Here is a 26,274-nt window from a genome sequence, read left to right on the forward strand (position 1 = left end):
ATAAGAAATTTTTAAAAAAGCTCAATTCTCCATAACTCATCCATCCAACAATTAAAACTAAAGAGAAGTGGGGTGGAGGAGGAAACAGGTAAGGTCTGAAAGACTTTCTAAAGAGCCAAAATATATACCAACAAACACCATGACTCTTAAAAGGGTATTCTTATTACATATATATGTTTCTACATTTAGCATTTTTCTAACTAATCTTTAAAATAATAAAAATTAAAAAACACAAATTTACAAAGGGGAGGGGGGCAAGAGGCAAGCACAGCTACAGCTCTCGCAAGACATCATGACAAACCAAGACAGAAAATAATTAAATTTAGCTGCATATGCTCAATAAACAGGCTATCTTCATTGAAATCTTAGTACTTAAAATTATATGCTGTATTGTCTAAAAAATCATCTGAAAACCTCACACCCTGATGACACTGGACATGAGCTCACTATATTTCTATTCACTTAGGTAAAAATTAATCTACCCATGAGCTTTCTGATAGTTAAAAAAATTAACCTGAAAACTTGAAAACATGTCATTGCTTTAAAACGTATTGTATATGCTTCCTAAAAGAGAAATGTAGTTATAGAATATACATACATACTCCCAATTTAGGTATAGCATTCTCAAAAGATAACAATAAAAGGTAGTAATGATATTTATATAGTATTTGCAAGCACTTAATTTAAATAGTAAGTTTATATTTAATTAGTGTTTTTGAACAGATGTTTTATCTAAATCTCTCTACAGTCCCTGTACCCCCCAAAAAACCTACCACCATTATAAAACTGCTTTTTAGCGTTCCCCCTCATATTTATTCTACAAATGTTATAAAGGGAAAAGAAAAAAGCAGAAAATGGGAGACTTCTTATGCCCAATGCCAGTGTGTCCATAAAAAAAATCTCAGAAGTTTTAGTTAACGGGAAATGAACTATTTAATTAAATTATGTTTAAACTAAAATCTTATTTATTATTTCTCATATAAAATAATCTTAAAAAACAATCTATGATTCTGAGGTTGGCTTGTTACAAGAAGAAAAAAGGAGCTTTACCAAAAGGAAATATATTGAGAAATATAAATCTCTAATCTTTAATATTGCTTTCTCTTATTTAACTTATAAAAATTGCTGCAAAAAGGGAATAAACAAATATGGTAATACATAATTAAAAAGCCATGAAGAATGACTCATTGAAACAATGTATTGTTTCCCTAAATGTGTTCCCTAATGTGTCAGTCTCTGAAGAGGATTCTATAGTCAAATAAGTTTGGAAAACTCTTCCTGTCTAGGAAGTTCACCACCCACATTGGCTATTAAAGTTTCTGAGAAGTCACAGTAAATAAACATAACTTATTTGGCCCAGCATTACACAATTTATTTTGACTTTAAATTCTGTTTTTCTTAAAGTTGCTTTAGTACACTTAGCTGTACCCAAGATATTAAAAGTTACAAAGAATAATTTAATAGTGATCCACAAGTCACTCAATATTGATAACTCCCTTTCTTCCCCCAGAAGTTATAGATGTTTCTAGCTAGTATAAGCACCAATGTGAAAAAAATACAAAAGTAGGATAGTTATTAGAGCCAAAAATTTAAGGGGGTGAGGGAAGAAGAGGCTGTTGGTTCAATTTCTTCTGGTTGGTTTCATAGTGGTGGTGAGGGTGAGATGGGGAAAGGAAGATGAGAGAGCAGAGTCTAAAAAACAAGGTCAGCTCATAACACTCTTTGGAGGCAATCCAAACATCTAACATAAATGAATGTGCCACAAGGGGGAGACATTCCCCTTAACACCTGGCATAGCTTTTCAAAAAAAAATAGGTAATAACATTGAATCAACACTTTATTTTTAAAATATCCACACAACTTCAACTAAAATAACAATGAAAATGTTATTACTCATTTTAAAATTCATACAATAAAGGAAAAAGAAAAAGGCTCTCTTTCTCAATTAGATTATCCAGTACCTGCCATAATATTCAAAAATGTGACAGGCACAATTGGTCAAAAAAAAATTTAGTACAAAAGCAGGCAATGGTTCAAAGACAGCATAGCAAATCATCTTTATTGGCCTAGCACAGCATGAATTCAACAAATATTCCTTCTCTCTCACAGATCAGATTAGGTCTAATAATTGTTTCACTATTAGAAAATTGACCATTTAATCATGAATTAACACCCTGACTTAAGTTATTTGGTACAAACAACTTAGAACCAGGATAAAATATAAAACAAGATTTTAAAGAGTTTGGGGCAGGGGGAATGGAAAATTAGAATTAAATTGCTTCAGTTTTCACAGGGTTCAGGACTGTGTGCTGATTAAATACTGAAATTTCAATATTTAGATAGAAATGTCATATATTCCTTAACAGATAAAATTCCTGATTTACTTGCCTTTTTGCTTTCCTACCATCAAAGAAACAGAACAATAAGTGTCCAAATGAATATTTGAACAAAATAAAGATGTTCAAAATATTAGGATGGATGTGGCAAAATTATTGGCCAAAAATTTTTTCCAAGTATATATATATGCTCACTTCTGAATAATATGACTATGCCATTTCTATCATTAAGAAATGACTCTAGTTTTGGCCATGTGACTCTAGCCAATGAGACATTAGCAAACACAACACAAGCAAAAGCTTGAGCACCAGGGATTACCCTCTTTTCTGCTTTATGGAACCCTGCAACTACTACCATGTGTATGAGCCCAGGCTAGTCTGCTAGATGATGAGAAAAACCTGATCATCACCCCAGCTGACACTGCACCAACCACCAGGCATGTAAAAATGAGATCTTCTGCCCAGCCCACATGGGTCAGTAGTTGATCATCGACCTATGAACCAGGAGGTCAAGGTTCAATTCTGGTTCAATTCCCAGTCAGGGAACATCCCAGGGTTGCAGTCTTGATCCCCAGTGGGGGGTATGCAGAAGGCAGCCAATCAATGATTTTCTCTCATCATTGGTACTTCTTTTTTTTTTTTTAAATATATTTTATTGATTTTTTTACAGAGAGGAAGGGAGAGAGAGAGTTAGAAACATCGATGAGAGAGAAACATCGATCAGCTGCCTCCCGCACATCTCCCACTGGGGATATGCCCGCAACCCAGGTACATGCCCCTGACCGGAATCGAACCCGGGACCTTTCAGTCCGCAGGCTGACGCTCTATCCACTGAGCCAAACCGGTTTCGGCTGATATTTCTATTTCTCTCTCTCTCCCTTCCTCTCTGAAATATACATACATACATATATATATACATATATATGTATATATATATATATATATATATTTTTTAAAGTGAGGTCTCCTAAGACAAATTGATCTGCCAACCACGAGACATCTGAATTAAGCCATCAAGACCCAGCAGAGCTGACAAAGGTAAGAACTTGAAAAATAATTTTAAACCATTAAGCTTTGAGGGCTTTTCTTTTCTGCAGCAAAAGAAGTGATATAGATAGTTTACAAACTTTCAGCAAAAATCTGTATGTGTTTCTATTCTCAAATAGATTTTTATTATAGTTGATTGATATTACACCACTCACCTCAAAGCCGCATTAGAGAAATAACATGAATTATTAACACAACTAGTGGCCTGGCGCATGAAATTCGTGCACATTAAAAGGGAATTAATTAGAGGAAATATTTTAATATTGCTATTTACCCTTTCTCTATAATAGAAGTGTCAGAGATGAAAAAAAACTAGTAAAATGTATATGAAAATCTCCCTCCTGTCAGCGTCTGGGGTGTGCCACAGGACCCAGAGTCAAGTCCCCGCCCACCTTCACATGCCTCGAAATTGCACGAGACCCAGACCCTGCTGGCCTCACCCCTGTCAAGCTCCACAGGGCAGGGGGCGCGGCCTCAGGTCCTGCAGACCGGCCTCAGGTTCCCCCGCCCTGGCATGAGGGCGTGATGGCCATTTGCATATTAGCTCTTTATTATATAGGATATATAATTACACATGTTCTTCAAACTTTTCAAGCAACTTGTAAGAATATAGGTGAAGATGGAAAACCAAAGAACAGGATGACTTGATCCTTAGTCAGTGCCGTGTGTGTGTGTGTGTGTGTGTGTGTGTGTGTGTACACATATATAAATATACACAAAAACCTCAAATTAATTTTAGGTGTCTCAAGGATAAAGGCTGAACAGATACAAATGAATGTTTCTGAAAACTGCATACAGAGTATAGTACAGAGATAAATACCATCACTATAAAGATCATAGAAATTACTCATAAACTGTCATCTTTTTGTTTCCACAGAATTTATGGCAAATTAGTTTGATTGCTCTGATTTTACTATTTAAAATAAAGGGAGGGGGGGACCAGTCTCTTCAGGATACAAACCCAGTATGAATATTTTTGGTTTAGGTTCCACAAGCTACTGGCAGTCAGGACCATCAGATTACACAATCTGGGGAATGATATTCACATTACTGTGAATGGTTGCAGTGACAATTTATGCCATCATACAGTACAGTGGCCATGCTGGTAGTATTTATTCTTTTGGTCTGATCTAAACCCAGAACTGAAATGATGGAAACCTGTCTGAAAATTCAAACTAATGGGTTTCTATTTTTTTAATATATTTTTATTGATTTCAGAGAGGAAGGGAGAAGGAAAAATAGACACATCAATGATGAGAGAGAATCATTGATTGGCTGCCTCCATGCTCCCTACTGGGGACTGAGCCGCAACCCAGGCATATGCCCTGACCAGGAATCGAACCATGACCTCCTAGTTTATAGGTCGATGCTCAACCACCGAGACACCCCAACCGGGCATTAATGCGTTTTTATTTACAGTCCAAGCTCCACCATTTGCACAGGTTACAATATTAAAATACAAAAAATAGAAAATACATATTTTAACATTATATGCAATCTATTTGATCTATTAAAAATAATGTTAATTACATATACTCATTACCATTATAATGAAATTTCTGTCTTTGACACTGCTAATGTATTTTCCAAAGTAAGATTAAATGAAAAGAATAAAGGTCAGATTCCCAATCTTCTCTATCAACTCACTCTTTTCTCTCTTCTCATACATTAATGAGAAAAGATTCTACTGAACCTAAACTATTGAACTTAGTTAATGAAAAGTCATCAATGACCAAACCATCAAGCTTTATTTCTGAGCAACCACTGGAACATGAATTGGCTTTATTACCCACAACTTATCTTTGTTATGACTGATATTAAGTGAAACTCAATAGCTAATATTGATAACTCCCTTCCCCTAAAATACTAATACACATTAACTCGATTAATATTATCATTTCAACTAATTCTTTTGAAGACAAGTTTTCATGTCAGTATGTAGGCTAATTCACATGACCTCATCAAAATATATAGCTTCACTATGTGATTCTACTAAAAAGCAGGCATGATAATGCCATAGATAAGAAAGGGGATACTGGAAGAGAAATGAAATACAAGATACATTTTTAATTTCTGAAGATGAGTGTTAACATCACACTCTAAAAGGCGCTCAGAACTTCCAGAAAGAGTGATTAATAAAATGAAGTCCATAAACACCTAGGAGTAGGTCTAACAAAGATGTGCAAGATTTGTAGGCTGAAAACCAAAATATATTGAGAAAAAAAATGAAGGGAAATACCATCATCACAAACCGGAAGATTCAATATTATGAAGACATCAATTCTACCGTTTCACTGTAATCACAATCAATATCCAGCAGATTTCTCTGTGGAATCTGATATGCTAACTTTAAAGTTTATGGAAATATAAAGAATCAAGAAAATCTTGAAGAACAGCAAAATTGATACTTATTCTACTAGATATCAAGAAAGTAATATAAAGTAACACCAATTCAGACAAACAAAATAATGAAATTAAAGTGAGCCCAGAAACCCACACCTATGTGATCAATTAATTTTTAACTAAGGTAACAATGCACTTTAATGGAGAGTAATGACTTTTTAGAAAATGGTTGAGGCCACCGAATACCTTATGGAAATATATGAACCTTGGTCTTTATCTCATATCATATACAAAAATTAATCCCAAAAGAACTATATAGATTTAAACATGAAAGGTAAAACAATAATAGCTTCCAGAAAAAAACTAAGGAGAATATATTAAGCAAAGATTTTTTAATAGGATACAAAAAGCACTAATCATAAGTGGGGTGAAAAACCTTATAAATTTTAGTTTACATTAAAAAAACTTCTAATAATTGAAAGACATTCTTAAGAGTGAAAAAATAAGCTACCAAGAGAAAGGAAGTATTTGCAACACATGTAGCTGATACAATTCTAATCAACACTAATAAAAGAGAAAAATGGTAATTGGCGTACGAGCTACCCTTTTCATTGGCTAATCAGGGCTATATGCAAATTAACTGCCAACTAAGATTGGCAGTTAACTGCCAACAAGATGGCAGTTAATTTGCATATGTAGGCACAATGCAGGGAGGCGAAAGGGAAAGCAGGAAGAAGCCTCCTGCCACTGACAGTGATCGGAAACCCAGGGGGGAGCTAAGAGCTGGGGGGCAGGGCAAAGGCGGCCCTGGGGCCACCTTTGCCCTGCCCCCCAGCCATGATTGGAGAATCAGGCGCCTTTGCCGCCCTGGCCAGTGATAGCAGGAAGTAGGGGTGGAGCCAGCGATGGGAGCTGGGCATGGTCGAAGCTGGCAGTCCCAGGAGCTAGGGGTCCCTTGCCTGGGCCTAAAGCGAAGCCCACGATCGCGGGGCCGCTGCAGCTGCGGGTCCCCGCTGCCCGGGCCTGACGCCTAGGCCAGAGGCGTCAGGCCTGGGCAAGGGGCCAATCCTGCGATTGGAGAGTGATGGGGGTCAACGCCTGAGGGCTCCCAGTATATGAGAGGGGGCAGGCTGGGCTGAGGGACACTCCCCCCCCCCACACACACACCCAGTGCACGAATTTCGTGCACCGGGCCCCTAGTCCATAATAATATATAAAAACTCCAACAAATCAATTAGAGAAAAAAAAAAGCCAATCGGAAAATGGGCCAAAGAGTAGACCAAGTACTTTTATAAAAAGAAGATAGCCAACTGAACTACCTATATATATAAAACCCTAATATGCAAACAGACCGAACGGCGGGACAACCAAACAACTGGCTGCTATGATGTGTACTGACCACCGGGGGGTGTGAGCGGAACATGGCAGGCGTTGGCAGCAGGTGACAGAGCGTGGAACATGGTGGGCATTGGTCACGGTGGGATGGTGAAGCAGGTGAGCGGGGGCACCAGACCAAGGCAGGGGGGCGCTGGTTGCTGTCATCAGGGCGTGCCTCTGGTGAAAATTCTTTGCTCCCGTGCACTGCGATCCCACCCAGGGATCGCACCTGCTACCGGCACCGGCCCCGTCAGCTGGTGTGAGTGCTGGCTGCTGGCCCTAATCACCCCTCAGGGCTTCTCCACCTCCCCCTGCTCCTGAGGGGCAAATGGGGCTGGCAACTGCCACTCGCACTCGCTGCCAAGGACGGCCCCACTCGCACCCGCTGCCAGGGCAGTATAACAGGTGCTGTATAACAGCACCAGTCCCAATCACTCCAAGCCGTCAATGGGTGCAAGCAATGGCTGATGGCCCAGATCGCTCTTGAGGGCTTCTCCACCTCCCCCTGCCCCTGAGGGGCGATGGGGCAGCAGCTGCCGCTCCTACCCACTGACAGCGCTGGCCCCACTCGCACCCACTGCTGGTGCTGGCGGACCCCAATCGCTCCGTGCCATCAGTGGGTGTGAGTGGGGCCGGCGCTGTCAGCATGTGGGAGAGGCAGGAGTGGGGCTGCCAGCAGAGAAGGGACTGGGGGCCGTGGCAGGAGGGGTCGTGAGGGGCTGGGCGGGAGCGGGGAGGATAGGCCGAGATCCACCCCTGTGCCCACAGCAGCCTCACGGCCCACAGTTCCTTTTAAGGTGCATGAATTTGTGCACCAGGACCCTAGTCATTTTATAAAAAGGTGCTTGACTGCCTTAGTCCTCAGGGAAATGTAAATTAAATCCACAATAAGATACTATTACACAGCCACCAGAAAGCTAAAATGAAAAAGATAGGTACTACTAAGTGTAACCAAGAATGTGGAACACTGCTGATAGGAATGTTAATTACTACAGTAACACTAGAAAACCTGCACTATCTGGTAAAGCTCAACATCTGCATACCTTTTGACCCTGAAATTCCAACATTACATTTATATCCAACAGAAACAAATACATATGTTCACCAAAACACATGTACAAAAATATTCATAGCTGCTACAATTATAACAGCCCCAACTGGGAAGAACTCAAATAGCCACCCATAATAAACAAGGATAAATAAAACATGGCATCTTCATACAATGGAATACCTTACAGCAATGGGAAAACAAACTGTTGCTACACACAAGATGAATGAATCTCACAAATATAATGCTGAAGGTAAGAAGCCACACATGACAATGTACATATTATTTGATTCTATTATATCAAAGTTCAGAAAAGGCACAATTTATTTTTGGTGTTCAAAGTTAGAAGAGCGATAACCCGGGTGTTTATGTATGTGGTGGTAGGGGGCAGGGGTGGGGCAGAATGGTGATAAAGAGGGGTTGGGGAGGGCTCTGGATACTAATGATACTCTTCTTTTAAAAATCATGAATGTGTTCACTTTGTAAAGATTCATCAAGTTATACATTTGTGTGCATTCTGTGTACATATTATACTTCAATAAAAAGGTTATTTTTAAAAATCGGTTTTTAAAATCTTTAAAATGTTATTTTAGTTTAAATGAAAAATAGAACTACCATATGATCCTGCAATTCCACTTCTGGGTATTTATCCAAAGAAAACAAAGTCACTGCCTTGAAAAGATATATGCAACTGCCATGTAGACTGAAGCATTATTTACAATAGCCAAGACATAGAAACAGAAACAACCCAATCATCAGCTGATGAATGAATGGAGAAAACACACACACACACACACATACATACACACACAGAAAGGGAGGGAGGGCAATATTATTTAGCCATAAATAATAAGTTCTTTTTGCAAGAACATGGATGGACCTCAAGGGCATTACACTAAGTTGAAAAAGTCAGAGAGCCCTAGCCAGTTTGGCTCAATGGATAAAGCATAGGCCTTTGGACTGAAAGGTCCCAGGTTCGATTCCGGTCAAGGGCACATGCCTGGGTTGTGGGCTTGATCCCCAATAGGGGGTGTGCAGGAGGCAGTCAATCCATGATTCTCTATCATCACTCATGTTTCTATCTCTCTCTCCCTCTCCCTTCCTCTCTGAAAACAATAATAAATATACTTTCTTTAAAAAGTCAGAGAAAGAGAAATACTACATGACCTCACTTATATGTAGAATCTTCAAAAAAAAAAAACTGAACTCACAGATCCAGAGAACTGATGTTTGTCAGAAGGGGGAGTGAAAAGGGTAAAGGCAGTCAAGGGTACAAACTTCTTTTTATATATATATATATATATATATATATTTTATTGATTTTTTACAGAGAGGAAGGGAGAGAGATAGAGAGTTAGAAACATCGATGAGAGAGGAACATTGATCAGCTGCCTCCTGCACACTCCCCACTGGGGATGTGCCCGCAACCCAGGTACATGCCCTTGACCGGAATCGAACCTGGGACCCTTCAGTCGCAGGCCGACGCTCTGTCCACTGAGCCAAACCAGTTTCGGCACAAACTTCTTATTAGATAAATAAGTCACAGGGATATCTTGTTCAACATGGTGACTACTAACAACACTGTATTGTATCTAAGAAAGTTGCTAAGAGATCAGAGATTAAAATTTCTCATCACAAGAAAAAAAGTTTGTAACTATGTGTGGTGATATGTATTAACTAAACTTTGTGGTAATCATTTTACAACATATACATGTATCAAATCATTATGTTGCAACTTAAAATTAATATAATGTTATATCAACCATCTCAATTAAAAAAACCCCACAAAACTCACACCCATTAAGCAGTTACTCCCCTTTCCCCCCTTCCCAATCACCAATTTACTTTCTGGTTCTAATTTACCTATTGTGGACGTTTCATATAAATGGAATCATACAACATGTGACATTCTGTGACTGGTTTCTTTCACATAATGTTTCAAGGTTCATCCACACAGCAGCAGTAGCAGTATTGTAATCCTTTTTATGGATGGATATTTCATTGTGTGTACATACCACAATTTAATCAACTTTGTATCTGCATATGAAGTATTTTATGGTAATTTTTTATCATGAGTACCTGTTGAACTCCCTACCGTCAATTAACATACTCTTAAAGAGTCTTCGGTCAGAAACTAGTCATCACCTATTCAACAAAATGGTAAGCTGCTGTAATATTGCACTAAGTCAATATAACAACTCTTTGTAAAAACCTGCTTTATTCTATAGAACATTTCTAACCACAACTCTTTCAATTGAGTAATATCATCATTAGCACTATTTTATAGGTGAGGAAACTGAGACGTAAGGACTTTAAGTAGCTATTCAAAGTCATGGGTGATAAACAGCGTAACCAGGACTATACTCCTTCCATTTCCATCCACATCATAACAGAGTTCATTCAGCTACCCACACTAATCCAGACACAACTCACTACACTGACTATAAAATAATTCTATAAATTATATTTGGAAGCCAGGTTCTCAAATTCAGGACAAGAAAGTCCTCAAGTTATAAACTGGTTTAGCTCTAAATATATGGCTGTACGTTAGTCCTGTAATTCATAAAGCAATTTCCCAAATAGAAAATTGTATAAATGGTTTTCAAAAATCATTTCCTGGAGGGATAACACAAAAATAGGTTAAGAGATAGAGCTTTTAGTGAAAGAGTCAAAGAAATTTTAAATAAAACTACACCAAAAATAAATAAAGAATTTAAAAGATAACAAAAAAATAAAATAAATAAAACTATACCACAATAAGTATGGCTCATTTTGTTCTACTGCTCTCTTCTGGATCCCATTCAGTTTCATAAAGCCAGTGCATATGAACAAACCCAAAGCTACCTCCCAGTCTACAGAAAACACTTCCATGGTCTCCTAATTTTAAAAACAACAAACAAACAAACAAAAAAAAAACAAGCAAACTAAGAATCCAGTATGGAGGAAATATCAAATGAGCAGTTCAGGGTAGCTTTTCACTAGATATTCTCCCTTATACCATAGAAATGACTGGATCTGGAGGGTCTTATAATGAAGGCACATGGACCTTGTACAGGTATCTTCCTAACACTGTCTAAAGCTAAAGAGGTAAAAGCAGTCCTTGCAGCTGACAGATCACATAGATATGGGCCACAGCTGGTAATGAAGATGTATCTGCCTAGAGTTTCCTCTGTGTAATATGTATTAGCCACACACCCTGAAGAGGTGATGGCACCAGGGTAGGCAGCTCTTTAAAGGACTCGAGACCTACAACCATGTATTGGCACGATTAACGAGTCTTACTATGTCCTTTCATTCAACAGCAAAGGCACAGTTTTTGCCCTGGCCTGTGTTTTCAATGGTTAGAACGTCAGCCTACTCACCAATGGGTCTCGGATCCAATTCCCAGTCAAGAGCACATACCTGGGTTGCAGGTTCAATCCACGGCCTCAGGCACGTGCAGGAGGCAACCAATCAATGTGTCTCTCTGACATCAATGTCTGTCTGTCTGTCTATCTCTATCTCTATCTGTATCTCTTTTTCTCCCTCCTCCCTCTCCCGCCCTCGTTCCCTTCCACTCTCTCTAAAAATCAATGGAAAAAATAACCTCAGGTAAGAATTAACAAAACAAAACAAAAAAGGAAAAAAATCAGTTTTTATACTGTACTTACTACATAGTTAAGATGAATATTCTTATCATTTAATGAAAATATAATAATTCCTAACCTTGAAAGAGAATTTGGGAAGCAAATCTAAGAATTATGACATTTAGCCTGGCCGGTGTGCCTCAGTGGTTGGGTGTTTACCTATGAACCAGGAGGTCATGGTTCAATTCCTGGTCAGGGCACATGCCCGGGTTGCGGGCTCAATTCTAAGTGTGGCATGTGCCAATCAATGATTCTCTCTCACCACTGATGTTTCTCTCTCTCTCCCTTCCTCTTTGAAATCAATAAAATATATTTTTACAAATAATAATCATGACATTTAAAAGATGACTAAAATAAACTTGCATAGTATGACAGAAAGTTTGTAATATGGTGGAAACAAATGGGACTGGAAGTCAAAAGGCCTCGTATAAAAGCTGACAAAACCCTAACAGACATATAATAAATGAGAGAGTACTGAAGGACTTTGGACAAGTTATTTCTTCTCTCAGTGTATCTGTCTCCTATTGCTAAAATTAGATTGTAATCAAGATTGAGTAAATTATTATACATGAAGTGCTACAGCAGTTCTTGACACAGTCAATACTCCAGAAATAGTAGATGCTATTACTAGATGCCAGTCTGGTTTTACCAATAAACTTTAATATAATCTCAGACAAGTTACTAGTTGTTCTGGAATTCTATAAAATTATAGGGCTCTAAAAATATATATAAACTCTCATTCTCAAACATATTATATTAGTAATTCCCATACATTAAAACTTTAAATATTACCATATTTTCCAGAATATACACCAAATATACTGTGGGAGCAGGAGGTTTGGTAGGTGTGAAGTGGACATCTGGACTATCACAGACTATCCAGGCTATCACAGGTGGAGACTATAACATGAACACATATCAAATATATATTTATACTCAGAATAAGGAAAAGAGTCCTGGATGAAGACTAAGGAGGTTTTTATCTATTCCTGGCACTGCTGCCAACCTTGAGAGTAAGTTACGCCTATCTATGTTTGTTTCTTCATGTAAGTTGAGAAAGGTTGGGATAGATGATCACTGAGATCCTGTTGAAATTTTTTTTATTTTTCCTCCTTCCAAACTAGAATGATGTCAATTATTACTTAGAAAATCAGACATTTTAGCACCAATAAATGTGAAAAATGGCTGATTTCCTTGACCTAAGCAGTCCCTGATCTGAGTGAGAGAATACAGCACCGGCCTTCTTTTTAAAATTATTTTATTGATTTAAGAGAGAGAGGAAGGGAGAGGAAGAAAGAGAGAGAGAGAAACATTGATGAGAGCGAGCAAAATTGGGAGATCGAGCCTGGAACACGTGCACGTGCTCTGACTGGGGATCGAACTGGCTACCTCTCGGCTCACGTTACAATGCTCAACCAACTGAGCCACAATGGCCAGGGCAGCACTGGCCTTTTAAATGGGCCCACATTCTCTTTCAAAAGCCAGCAAACTTCATTCTGCCTCTGCTTTCTAAAATAATATATAGGCCCTCGCTGGTTGGCTCAATGGATAGAGCGTCAGCCTGCGGACTGAAGAGTCCCAGGTTCGATTCTGGCCAAGGGCACATGCCTGGGTTGCGGGTTTGATCGCGAGGGGGCGTGCAGGAGGCATCCAATCAATGATTCTCTCTCATCATTGATGTTTCTCTCTCTCTCTCCCCCTCCCTTCCTCTCTAAAATCAATAAAATATATATTTTTTTAAAAAATAAATAAAATAATATATAGGGTATCCCCCAAAAAAGTATACACAGACTTCGAATATTATAAAGGTAGTGTTTATTAAAATACATTTCATTTTCAGTGTCTATGAAAATTTCATTTCATTTCAACAGCTATCAGCTAAAGTCTGTATATATTTTGGGGGGAACAGCCTGTATAATCACCTTAGAGAAGGGTAGGAAATGAAAATTAGCTCAATATATACAAATATTCTCACATAATCACACAATTAACTAATGATCCTCTTGTTCCACAATATATTTAATAGTCAAAATTTATTCAGTATCTACTATGTGATGGATCCAATACTAAGTACTTTTAAGGCATTGTCACATAAACCAAGAAGATAATTTTAGGTGATTTTCAGATAAGAAAACTGTTTGTTGTAAGGAATGGAAAATACATGGCTGAATTCATTTCATTTCCAAGGTAAATCCTTGCAAAAGAAAACAACAGAATCTTAATTATTTCGTAAATTACCTTAAGAAAAAAAAAATAAGTAGAAACCAATTTAAATTCTGATGTTCACATTTGAGAACACATTTTATTCTTAACATTCCCAAGAGGTTCCATTTCAGATATAGTCTTACCTTTTTATTTCAAACCTATAGCGAAATGAGAAACAAAGAACAGAAACTTGCCTAAAACATAATTAAAAGTTTCTTTTTTAAAAAAAACAACTAAAAACCTCTTACCTGAGCATGAAAATTGGACATAGTTGTTGTCTCTATATCCTTCTTTCCCAAAATCTCCATTTTCACTGGCGAATTGGGAAAATTAAATGAAAAGTAGTCTAAAAAGTCAGGTAAATAAGCAGCTGCCCCATGAACAATACCCATTACATAGAAAGCTGCAGAGTTTTCATTTTCACTGAATACTAGATCCACAAACTCTTCTGCAAACCTCGCCATCTCCACAGGAGACAGGTGCGTGAGTTCATTACTGTAGGCATGGATAACTGATGCACCTCCATTGGGCTGGTGCTCAATATGAATGAGCTGTTTGAACTCCAAAGTGTCCAACCTTCTAAGATTATTCTGAACCCGTGGCTCCTTTAATGAGACAAATGGAAACTCACTGTTCTCTGGAAGTTTGGAACCATAATTCTTGGTATCCAAATTCTTTCCACCATAATCCTTTATGTTATCATTTAGGATACCTTTGGCTTCTTGATCTTCATCAGATAGCAATCCTGAGCAGATGGTTTGAATAGATTTGCTATACATTTTTGGATGCTTCCGTTTTTCATTCTCTTTGTGTTTCTTTTTCTTTTTCTTCTTTACCTTTTTAATTTGTAAGTCTTCTACATTTGTTTTTGGTTTCTCCTTCCCACCTGTTGGGAAAAATTTTTTTTTGAAACTCCATATTTTAGTTTCTTAAAAAACCATGCTTTCGGAACTGTTTTAAAAATAATAAGCAAAGTTTACTCAAAATTATCTTTGGGACACATTTTACACAGTATTCATACTCATAATTTATCAGTGTCTTTGCTTCTCTCTCTTTCTCTCTCTCTACACACGGGTGTGCGCGCGCACACACACACACATACACACATGCACGCACTAAGGCTTAAGACAAAGTTACACCTTCTGACATGAAACAGATACTCAATCAGTGTTTTTACTGAAGTAATGAAATAAATGAATGTTTTAGAAAGCATAATCTTCAAATTTTAAATGTAGAAAATCAGAAATGAAAAGTTGAATGAAGGTCAATATAAACAATGCCCTCCAGACATTTCCCAATAATATATATAAAAATATATGATGATATATACAGGGCATTCCAAAAAATATATACACACTTTAACTGCTGATAGCTCATTTTTGAAAATGAAATGTATTTTAATAAACACTGCCTTTATAATTATTCAAAGTGTGTATGATGAATTATACAGATATATAGGTCATCATATTTACTTTATCTAAGTTCTTAAAACTGCATATAGGTATCAAGATTTATGAATCATGCCCAGCCAGGTGTAGCTCAGCGATTGAGCGTCAATCCAGAAACCAAGAGGTTGCCGGTTCGATTCCTGGTCAGGGCATATGCCCAGGTTGCGGGCTTGATATCCAGTGGGGGGCATGCAGGAGGCAGCCAATCAATGATTCTCATCATTGATGTTTCTATCTCTCTTTCCCTCTCCCTTCCTCTCTAACATTAATAAAAATATATTTTAAAAAAAGGTTTATGAATCATAAAAGGAGAAAAATACTTGCTTAGTATAAAAGCAACATAATTTCTTAGCTTTTTAGCATATTTCCTCCTTAAAAAACTACTCTTGCAGCTAAAACGGGCTGTTTAAGGTCCACCAGAGTTTACAAAGTTCCCAGTGAAGACCCCAGAAGATACAATAGAGGAGATGACAAAACAAGAATAATTTCTCATGTCTTAACACAAATGATACCCATGTACCAAATAAAGAGCCAGTGGGGGAGGGGGGGCATGACAGAGGCAGCCGATGGATGATGTTTCTCTCTCATTGATGTTTCTATCTCTCTATACCTCCCCCTTCCAGGTCAATTCTGGTCAAGGGCACATAACCTGGGGTGTGGGCTCGATCCCCAGTAGAGGGTGCACAGAAGGCAGCCAATCAATGATTCTCTCTCATCATTGATGTTTCTATTTCTCTTACCCTCTCCCTTCTTCTCTGAAATCAATAAATTTTTTAAAAAAGAAGAAAAACAGTCTATGCCCAGCGCATTCTCTTTTTTACCTACCATTCTTATCCCTTAAATTATGGGTTTGCTTCCAGTCTATTCAAATTTTCTTTCCCAGAATATTCAAATATCAATGATATTCTCTCAAAGTATTCTTTCTGATCTCTCCACGGTTTGAAAGAATTACCAAGTTCATCCTTGATTATTTTTTACTTCCTTGATACTTTGCCTTAATTTTTGTTCTAATTGCCTCATGGCTGTCTCTCATCCTAATCATATTCATCTCTTGGCTTACCTGTTTTCAAGGGTTCTCAATGCCTATCAAATAAAACATAACCTGTCAAGTCTAGAAGACAATGCCCTCAAGTACCTCTTACTCTGGTCAATCTGTACTACTTAAAATTTTTTATAAGACATACCTAGTTCTACCTTATCTTTCTACTAATGACAAAGGCATTTCCTCTCCCTAAAATACGCTTGTCCTGCCCAATACTTACCACTGAACTCCTTATTCACTCTTAAAAACTGTCACTTCCTTCATTTTGCTTTCCTTCATCTCTCCAATTGGAATTGAAATTACTTCACTCCAAATTTATATTGTTATTCTATATTCCACATATATGAATATATGTGATACAGTCATATACAATTATTATTTTTTCTATTTACAGGATACCTGTATATAATATGTCCTTAAGGACATTCTATGAGTGAAACAAATAACTTTTATACAAATTCAGAGTGAAATGATACTTTTGTCCCCATTATGTGTCCCTCATGGCATCTAGAACACTGCTACAAATAAACATTTAATGAATCTATGAATGAAAAGATTTCTCTTACCAACAGACTACCTGAGGTTTATAGGTTTTTCCCTTGCATCCTTTTCAAAGTTTTCCACCATATGAATACCACTTAATCCTAACCCTGAAAACAAAAACTCTCTCAATTTAATAGCAATTCTAAAAAGGGAAAGTTTAATGTTAATAATAAACTATCACTTCTAAAATTTCGTAAGTATGCAATGAAGACCAAATTGGTATCATCATGAAAAGCAAAAATAAAAAGGTATCAACATTACTGATTACATAGGTTTGTAAAGCCATAAAATGCAAAGTCTTAATTCTCTAATAAATCTATATGCTACTACTTAAGAAATATATTAACAAATTCATACTTGCTTTCTTGGTATAAACTAAACATCAGATTCAGATTATTATCTTCAGAGAAAATTAATAATGAAAAAGGAAAACAGGGAGTTAATCAAAATGAAAGATAAAAAAGGTTCATATATGTAAGCCAAATCTAAGTGAGTCAAGGAAAAAAGAGTGGTCAATTAAAAAACAGAACTTAAAAAATGTTTAAAGGCCTTAGATATAATTAATAACTAAACTGAAAAAAAAAACATGTAAAATTGAACAAATTAAATGGCTTGTCAAAATAAGCAGAATTTCATTTAAATGAAATTTAAATGTTTCATATAATTACATATATGCCTAACACATTTTATTAAAGTTAAAATAGAAAATATCCAATCATTAGCATACATGTTACTCTGAAATAAAATAGACACAAGAGTCTATTTCCTAGTTATGAGAATGGATGAAAAAATAGTATCAAAGTCAGAAACTAAAAAATGCAAACCGCCCTAACTGGTTTGGCTCAGTGGATAGAGCACTGGCCTGCAGACTGAAAGGTCCCAGGTTCAATTCCGGTCAAGGGCATGTACTATGATTGCAGGCACAACCCCAGTAGGAGGTGTGCAGGAGGCAATTGATTGATGTTTCTCTCTCATCTATGTTTCTAACTCTCTATCCCTCTCCCTTCCTCTCTGTAAAAAATCAATAAAACATTTTTTTTTAAATGCAAACCAATAAGAAATCAGTCAAGAGATTCTTATATTGAACATCCAGGAATTAAATTCCCATGACAAACTACTCTGCAAATAGATACTAAAGTGAGCACAGTGTGCAGAAAAGAGTTCATATGGCATGCTTGCAAGGTTGGCCATTAGCTGGAATCTGAGAACTTGTATTTTGGGAAGGGTCTTCCCATCATTCCCTGATAAGAGTGGCTCCCTGTGCCTAAACTGTTTGTGCAACAATGCAGTTTATTTTGAATACCTCTTTCCCTCTGGGAGTCTGGAATTCTGATAGTACAAGCTATAGAGAGGGTAACTATGTGACCAGCCCCCAACAAAAACCCTGGACATTTAGTCTCTAATGAACTTCACATGTGTTGTCACAATTCACTGCTAGAATAATAAAGTGCATCCTGGGTGACTCCACTAGCAGAGGACTCTTGGAAACTTGCACCTGGTTTCCTCCAGACATCACCTCATGTGCCTTTCTCTTTACTGATTTTACTTTGCACCCTCCACTAAACTAAATCATAGCCATGAATCAACTATATGCTAGTCCTGTGTGTCCTAAATTTTTAAAGTTTTATATAGTCTCTCGTTTATTTCCTGTCCTGGAATGACATACAAAATGCAATAGATGTACATGAAGGAAATATTTAAACACTTTAAAACAAGACCATTTTGAATATCAATGTTCTTCTCTTATTTTAAAACTAGAGGCCCGGTGCACGAAATTTGTGCGAGGGGGGAGGGGGCAGGGTGTCCCCTCAGCCCAGCCTGCACCCTCTTCAATCCAGGATCCCTCGGGGGGGTCCCGGGGATGGGGCCTAAACCGGCAGTCGGACATCCCTCTCACAATCCTGGACCATTGAATCCTAACTGCTCACCTGCCTGCTTGCCCCTAACTGCCCCCCCCCCCCGCCAGCCTGATCACCCCTAACTGCCTCTGCCAGCCTGACTGCCCCTCACTGCCCCCCTGCCAGCCAGGTCACCCCACGCTGCCTGCTGCTCAGTCATTTGGTCACCCCTCACTAACCCCCCTGCCAGCCTGGTCACCCCACGCAGCATGTTTGGTCATGCTGTTCGGTTGCGGTTGCGATGGTCACTTCGGCTTTTATATAGATAGAATTACTGCCTATGTAACTGGGACCCTCAAAATGTATAACAGTAGCCCTAACGGGTTTGGCTCAGTGGATAGAGCATCAGCCCATGGACTAAAGGGTTCCAGGCTAATCCCTGGCCCTGGTTGGGGCATGTGTGGAAGGCAGACAACCTGTATGCATTACAATAATATATATTTATAAATTATTAATATATATATATTTTTTAAAAAACAACCTTTAAGAACACAAATTAACTGGCATTAATTACTGCCATTAACCTTAGTATACTATAGTGTTAATTAAAAAAAAAGATTAAATCTGATTTCATATCTAATATAGGAATCTATATATAACTATGATCATACATAAGAAAGTAGTAGTAATTAGCTTAACTATTTTCAACCTTTGGTCCTTGGAAAATGACTGCTTTTTTCACCTGTTAATATTTTCACTCTTCCTGACATAATTTACCTACCTGTGACCTTTAGTACACGACCAATAACCTTGGACATTGGCTTCTTTAACCCCTATTTCACCTACTCTTCAGCAAGCTTCTTTGATATGCTATAATAAAATATATTATAATTACAACATCTATGTTCTTACCAATATAAAAAAACAAAAGAATATCAATAACAAAAGAAAAGGCTGGAACACATAAGTATGCTCAGAAAAAATAGTTGGTAGACATTAATATAAAAGACTGAGCAAATTTAAAGGTTATAATTCGAATCTATTTGTTCCTTTGAACTATTTTAATAATGTTTTCAACATTTACAAGATTTCTGGATTAATAAAATTTTTTAGCATATATATATATGCTAAATATATATTAATATAAAACTGTGTCTACATCTCTAGTCATAAGCCCCCCCCCCGCCAAAAAAAAAAAAAAAAAAGGCACACAGTTATACATAAGAGTATACTGTCCCCACCAAATCGATGCTGCTCCAGAACACCAGTAACAAAGGATACCTTTCCCTGATGAAGGCTCTCTTGGGAAATGGCCACACACACAGGGCAAATTGTTTTTGCTATATAATAACAATAGCTAACACTTGGTGCTTACCATGGGACAGGTACTGTTTCCCAAAATGAATCAAGTTCTTATTCATTTAATTGTCTACATACTAGCAAATGAAGAGAAAGAGTTTTGTTGTTTTTTAATCACAAGAGTTAACCTTTCATACATGTTTACAAAATTCTCATCCATTTATTAATATTAAATATCTGTGGGCCAGACACTGTCGTTGGCACTTATAACCATGTAAGGCAGTAATTACAGTATTACTTACTTCCACTTTACAGTAAATGCATTTTCCCCTTGTCACCCCAAAGGTCACCAATTCATTTCCAAATATACATCATTTTTTTCCCTTATCATCACTAAGTTTCAGTTTAACTCAGTTAAAAATATCTCCTAAATTCTTCATCTACTTTAAACTCAAGGTTACTATCTCATATTACTGGGGGGAAAAACACTTTCATTTTTAAGGTTATTTTAAATTTTGTTTATGTAATCTCTAGATTCACATATTTAACATTAATTGTATGTCAGGGATCTAACATTTTACTGTATGGCAGGAATTTACATCCCTGTACATTAAAATCGATAAGAAAAAATAACTGCTATTTGAATAAATCAATAGGGTAAAGTTAACATTTCCAGCCATTAATCATTAGCCGCTGTACAGACAGCATTGGTGTGGTAGATTTGATTCCTGCCTCAAAGGCTTACAATCTAATTAGACAACATAGATAAAATACATGGCAAAAGAGATAGAACAAAAGGACAATGAGCATTAACTAAGTAGCCATCAAGTTAACCTCTGACATGTTTCTTCAAGGTCAACATAATTTTACAGAAAATAAAGTTCTTACAAGTAGAAAACAGAGATCAAATAAAGTGCCATCAAAGAACATCTGGAAACATGACAAAGAATGAAATGAAAATACAGAATCTAATGGTTTATCCGAAATAATATAAATTAACCAGTTATTTCATTGCACATGCAGAGCTATGGTCTTTTCTCCTTTATGTAGATATAAAGGCTTATCAACACATAAATTCAACATAAAAAAATTAATCAAAGTGAAAATGGTTTGCTCTGCATATTGTCAACTTGATAGGGAAGCTAAAGAATTTGTTAGCTGTCTAGCAACCAAATGTCAATGATTCTTCTTCTTACCTTGCTGAGTGGATTTAACACTGTCCTTACTTGTATGCTACCACAAATTCTCTTGAAATAGTTCAGATTTATTCTAAATTAGCTCAGAGTAAATTGTTCCCTCCAAATCCCTATGATCTGATTACATCAAATATTTGTAAGATCAGTTATTTTACCATCCCTATCAAGCTAAAAATAGCTTTAGCCTTTTATTTTAGATAATCTAAATATGAATGAGACTAGTAATGCAAACACAAAATTAGATAACCTATTTTTTAAAAATATATATATTTTATTGATTTTTTACAGAGAGGAAGGGAGAGAGATAGAGTTAGAAACATCGATCAGCTGCCTCCTGCACACCTCCCACTGGGGATGTGCCCTTGACCGGAATCGAACCTGGGACCCTTCAGTCTGCAGGCCAACGCTCCATCCACTAAGCCAAACTGGTTTCGGCCCTATTTTTAAATAATTTAAGGAACCTAACAGTTTAATGAACCTTAACCCTTTAATACTTTTAATGATTCACTAAATAAATAAACTAAATACATATTTACTATACAGATTCAAACTCCCTACTATTACATTAAAGTTTCATTTTCTGACCAGTTTATTCTTTTTTTTTTAAAGTATATTTTATTGATTTTTTACAGAGAGGAAGGGAGAGGGATAGAGAGTCAGAAACATCAATGAGAGAGAAGCATCGATCAGCTGCCTCCTGCACACCCCCTATTGGGGATGTGCCTGCAACCAACGTACATGCCCTTGACCAGAATCGAACCCGGGACTCTTCAGTCCCCAGGCCGACGCTATATCCAGTGAGCCAAACCAGCCAGGCCGTGACCAGTTTATTCTTAGAAAAATTCAGCAACAAATAACATTCCTTATTCTATACACTAAGCCAGTAAGTAGACTGAACAATACAACACAGTACAACTAAAATCACTGAATAGAAACTTACTTTTCAGCAACATCTTTACTTCGCCATTTTCTTTCTTGATCTCATTCATTACTTTATGCTTCTTTTTTTCTCTCTCTTTTTCCTTATCTCTCTCTTTAATTTTTTCTTTGATTTTATCTGAAACACAAAAAAGGAAATGTTTTCAACTACTTTAGAATTTTTCCAATGAATTATGGTGCAATTTCTAAAATTCCCTTTCCTATACTTAACATGGACTACATAATACACATAAGAAACTAACAGAATTTAGTATACATTTTATTCTTAAGATTATTTTTCACTTACTTCATGTCAACCACAATATTAGACTAACTTTAAATCACTTAAAATAACTAACTTTAATCAATACAGTAAACCACAATGGAAAAAGTACAAGCTTTGAAGTTGGGCATACCTAGGTTAGTAACCTAACAATGGAAAAATTACTCAATCTCAGTTTCCTAATCTGTAAAATGGTAGTTGACACCTTTCTCATAGGTTACTATAACGACTAACTGAATAAAGATATAAAATGGCTACCTAGAGCCTATTATATACTACCAGATGTTAGTTCCCTTAACCTTGCACCTTTTAAAAAGGGTATGACTGATCTGGCTGGCTGGTGATATTATAGTAAAATCTATCTATATATATAAAACCCTAATATGCAAATAGATCAAACAGCAAAACAACCAAACAACCAAACAACTGGTCACTATGATGTGCGCTGACCACCAGGGGGCGTTGGAGCAGGTGAGCGGGGGCATCAGACCAAGGTCGGTCGCTGTCATTGGGGCGAGCCTCTGGTGTTTACTGAAAATTCTTTGCTCCTGCGTGCCATGGTTCCTGCCCGGTGCTCACATCTGCTGCACCTGCTTGCACCTGCTGCCGGCACCTGGCGCTGGCCCTCCACCCAATTGCTCAGCACTGTCAGTGGGTGTGAGTGGCGGCAGCCGGCCCCAACTCCCGCCCAGGGCTTCTCCACCTCACCCTGCTCCTAAGGTGATTGGGGCTGGCAGCCGCCTCTCATGCCCGCTGCTGGTGATGGTCCCGCTTGCACCCGTTGCCGGCGCTGGAACTGCTGCTCGCACCCACTGCCAGCGCTGGCCTACTTGCACCTGCTGCTGGCACCCAGTGCCACTCCCCGCCCCAATCACTCAGCACCGTCAGTGGGTGTGAGTGGCGGCTGCCGGCCCCGATCACCCTTAAGGGCTTCTCCACTTCCCCCAGCTCCTGAGGGGTGATCAGGGCCAGCAGCCGCCACTCACACCTGCTGACGGCACCGGCCCCGCTTGTACCCACTGCTGGCGGCAGCCCCAATTGCTTTGCGCCATCAGCGGGTGCAAGTGGTGCCAGTGCTGTCAGCAGCAGCAGGAGCAGGGCTGCTGGCAGACAGGGGACTGGGGGCCCTAGGGGGAGGTGCCAGGCATGGGCACAGAGGATGGGCCGAGACCCGCCTCTGTGCCCAGCACAGCCTCATGGCACACAGTTCTTTCAAGGTGCACAAATTCGTGCACTGGGCCCCTAGTAACAGGTATAAAAACTCTACAAATTATTGTCTATAATCTAGTAATTCATACTTTGAGTCTATACAATTGCTAGAGGCCCGGTGCATGAATTTGTGCGCAGGTGGGGTCCCCTGGCCTGGCCGGAGATTGGGGCCAATCAGGGCTGTCTTGCCCAGTCCTGACTGGGGCCCATCAGGGCCGACTAGGGCCAGCCAGCCAGGGGGACGGACCATGGGAGGTTGGCCAACCATGGGAGGTTGACTGTGGTAGGGCAGTGACCACCAGGGGACAGTTCTTGCATTGAGCGCCTGCCCCCAGTGGTCCGTGTGCGTCCTAGCTACCAGCAGGTTGTCCGGTTGTCTGGTCATAACAGTCACTTAGGCTTTTATATAGAGAGACTTGATGTCCTATTAATTCATATTTATTCAAGCACCTATGTACCCAGCAAAAGAGTAGAGGAGAATGTAAAAATAGTGACATAGTCCTTGTCATCAAAAAGCATATGATTGATTACAAAGCCACAATGTAAGCACAAAAAAAACCAGAAGATATCCTTCAATGTAGCAGAAATTACATAGTTACTAGAGGCCCGGTGCACAAATTTGTGCACATCAAAGGAAATTAATTAGAAGAAATATTTTAATATCGCTATTTGTACTTTCTCTATAATAGAAATGTCAACCAAATTCACGATTAACAATGACAGATTGAGACATACGTGTGCGACTGGCGCCAGCGAGAGCTTTATATGTATTGCGCGTGAGCAAGTCAACTTACCCTTTTATAGATATAGAATAAACTTGCTTAATTAGACCTGCTTTCTGATGTAGCTAAACTTTTTCCAGCCCAGTGAAGCACCCCAATTTCTCTTTCAGGTAATTGTCAGCAACATAGCAATAATTATATCAACATGAAGCACATTATTATTGTAGGTCACACAGGGAGAACAAAAGGTAAAATATTTAACTGCAGCAGTGTTTGACTATATTCTGCACAGTGAGAAAACCTGAAGTCATTTTCAAGGTCCACCACTTCTTTTCAGTCAGGTCAAGTTTTAAGCTTTCTAAATCTCTGTTTTCCAGCTAATGAAAAGAAAATAGGAATCCACCAAGTCTCCTATCTACCTACTCCAGGACTTCTGCAAGGATCAAATCAGATGAGGCACAAGAAAACACTTCACAGGCATTTGGTTAAAGTATGAAATGTTTGCACCTGGCTAAAAAGCAAGTCATGTTCCTGGGCTGAAGAAACTGCAAGGAGGCTAGTCGTCCCTAGGGAGAAGTAGCCGGGTGCTGCTACATGACATCATTACCCAGCACCCACAGCCACCGTTTCTGGGCTATGGCCACATTTTGCACCATGGGGTCTCTGCAGCGCAGCTGCAATGTGGTGGGGTGTCGCTCCAGGGTGGTGGTGGGCCTGTGTCCCACTTGGGGGAAGCCAAGTGTTGCTTTGTGGGCGCCAGGTCCACGGTGCCATTTCTCTGTGTGCATCATGGCAGCTCCTGCATTAAGCATCTGCCCCCTGGTGGTCAGTGCGCATCATAATGACCTGCCAGACCGTTGACACTTAGCATATTAGCCTTTTATATATATATAGATTATATATATATATAGATATAGATATGCATACTGAATGCTTTCTTACTTAATCCCTCCTTACTTTCCTTTCTACACTCATTCAGGCCCAAATCACCTAATGATCAAATGACTGAATCAATATTGTCCAATAGAAATATAATGTTTACAACACATGTAAATTTACAAGGGTGAAATTAATTTTAATAATATGTTTTATTTAACCAACATATCTAAAACATTCCAAAATAAGACCAATACTAAAAAATTAATATTGTGTTAGTTTGCATTCTTTTTTCATAATAAAATTTCAAAGTTCAGTGTATATTTTATACTTATAGCACATTTTAAATCAAACTAGCACCATGTTAAGTGTTCAATACCCACATACAAGTGGCTACCAAAATCAATAACTCAAGTGTAGACTTAAATAGGCAATTCTCAAAAAATTAAATCCAAGTATTTAATAGGCTTCTTAAAAGATACAGTCATTAATAATAACAAAAAATTCAAATTAAGATATTTTCATTTTATAAAACTAACAATGTGCTTTTCTTTTTCTTTTAAATATTTTTTATTGATTTTTTACAGAAAGGAAGGGAGAGAGATAGAGAGTTAGAAATATCGATGAGAGAGAAACATCGATTAGCTGCCTCCTGCATGTCTCCCACTGGGGATGTGCCTGCAACCCAGGTACATGCCCTTGACCGGAATCGAACCCGGGACCTTTCAGTCCGCAGGCCGACGCTCTATCCACTGAGCCAAACCGGTTTCGGCAACAATGTGCTTTTCTTAAAGTGATAATACTGAAAGCAGATGAGGGGACAGCGATTCACTGACTTAACAAATATGCACTGCTGAGTATAAGAAAAGAGTTAGGTTACAGAGGTGAACATCTGTTCACATATAACTTAAATTATAG

At 38.2% G+C, this 26,274-nt stretch overlaps 1 protein-coding gene across 2 annotated transcripts in view; it reads right to left on the reverse strand.

The window, feature by feature from the left end:
* RSBN1L (round spermatid basic protein 1 like) overlaps positions 1-26,274 on the reverse strand; it is a 62,220-nt gene that overhangs the window by 23,914 nt on the left and 12,032 nt on the right. The window contains exons 2-4 of one of the 2 annotated variants that reach the window (XM_059712722.1): positions 22,289-22,405; positions 14,231-14,868; positions 12,570-12,677 (exon numbers count right to left, since the gene is read on the reverse strand). In XM_059712722.1, the coding sequence (XP_059568705.1) occupies positions 12,570-12,677; positions 14,231-14,868; positions 22,289-22,405 (863 nt within the window). The remainder of the gene's footprint in view (positions 1-12,569; positions 12,678-14,230; positions 14,869-22,288; positions 22,406-26,274) is intronic. The other variant, XM_059712723.1, reaches the window with a different exon arrangement.

This window comes from Myotis daubentonii, chromosome 10, assembly GCF_963259705.1.
Source record: "Myotis daubentonii chromosome 10, mMyoDau2.1, whole genome shotgun sequence".
NCBI classification, from domain to species: domain Eukaryota; kingdom Metazoa; phylum Chordata; class Mammalia; order Chiroptera; family Vespertilionidae; genus Myotis; species Myotis daubentonii.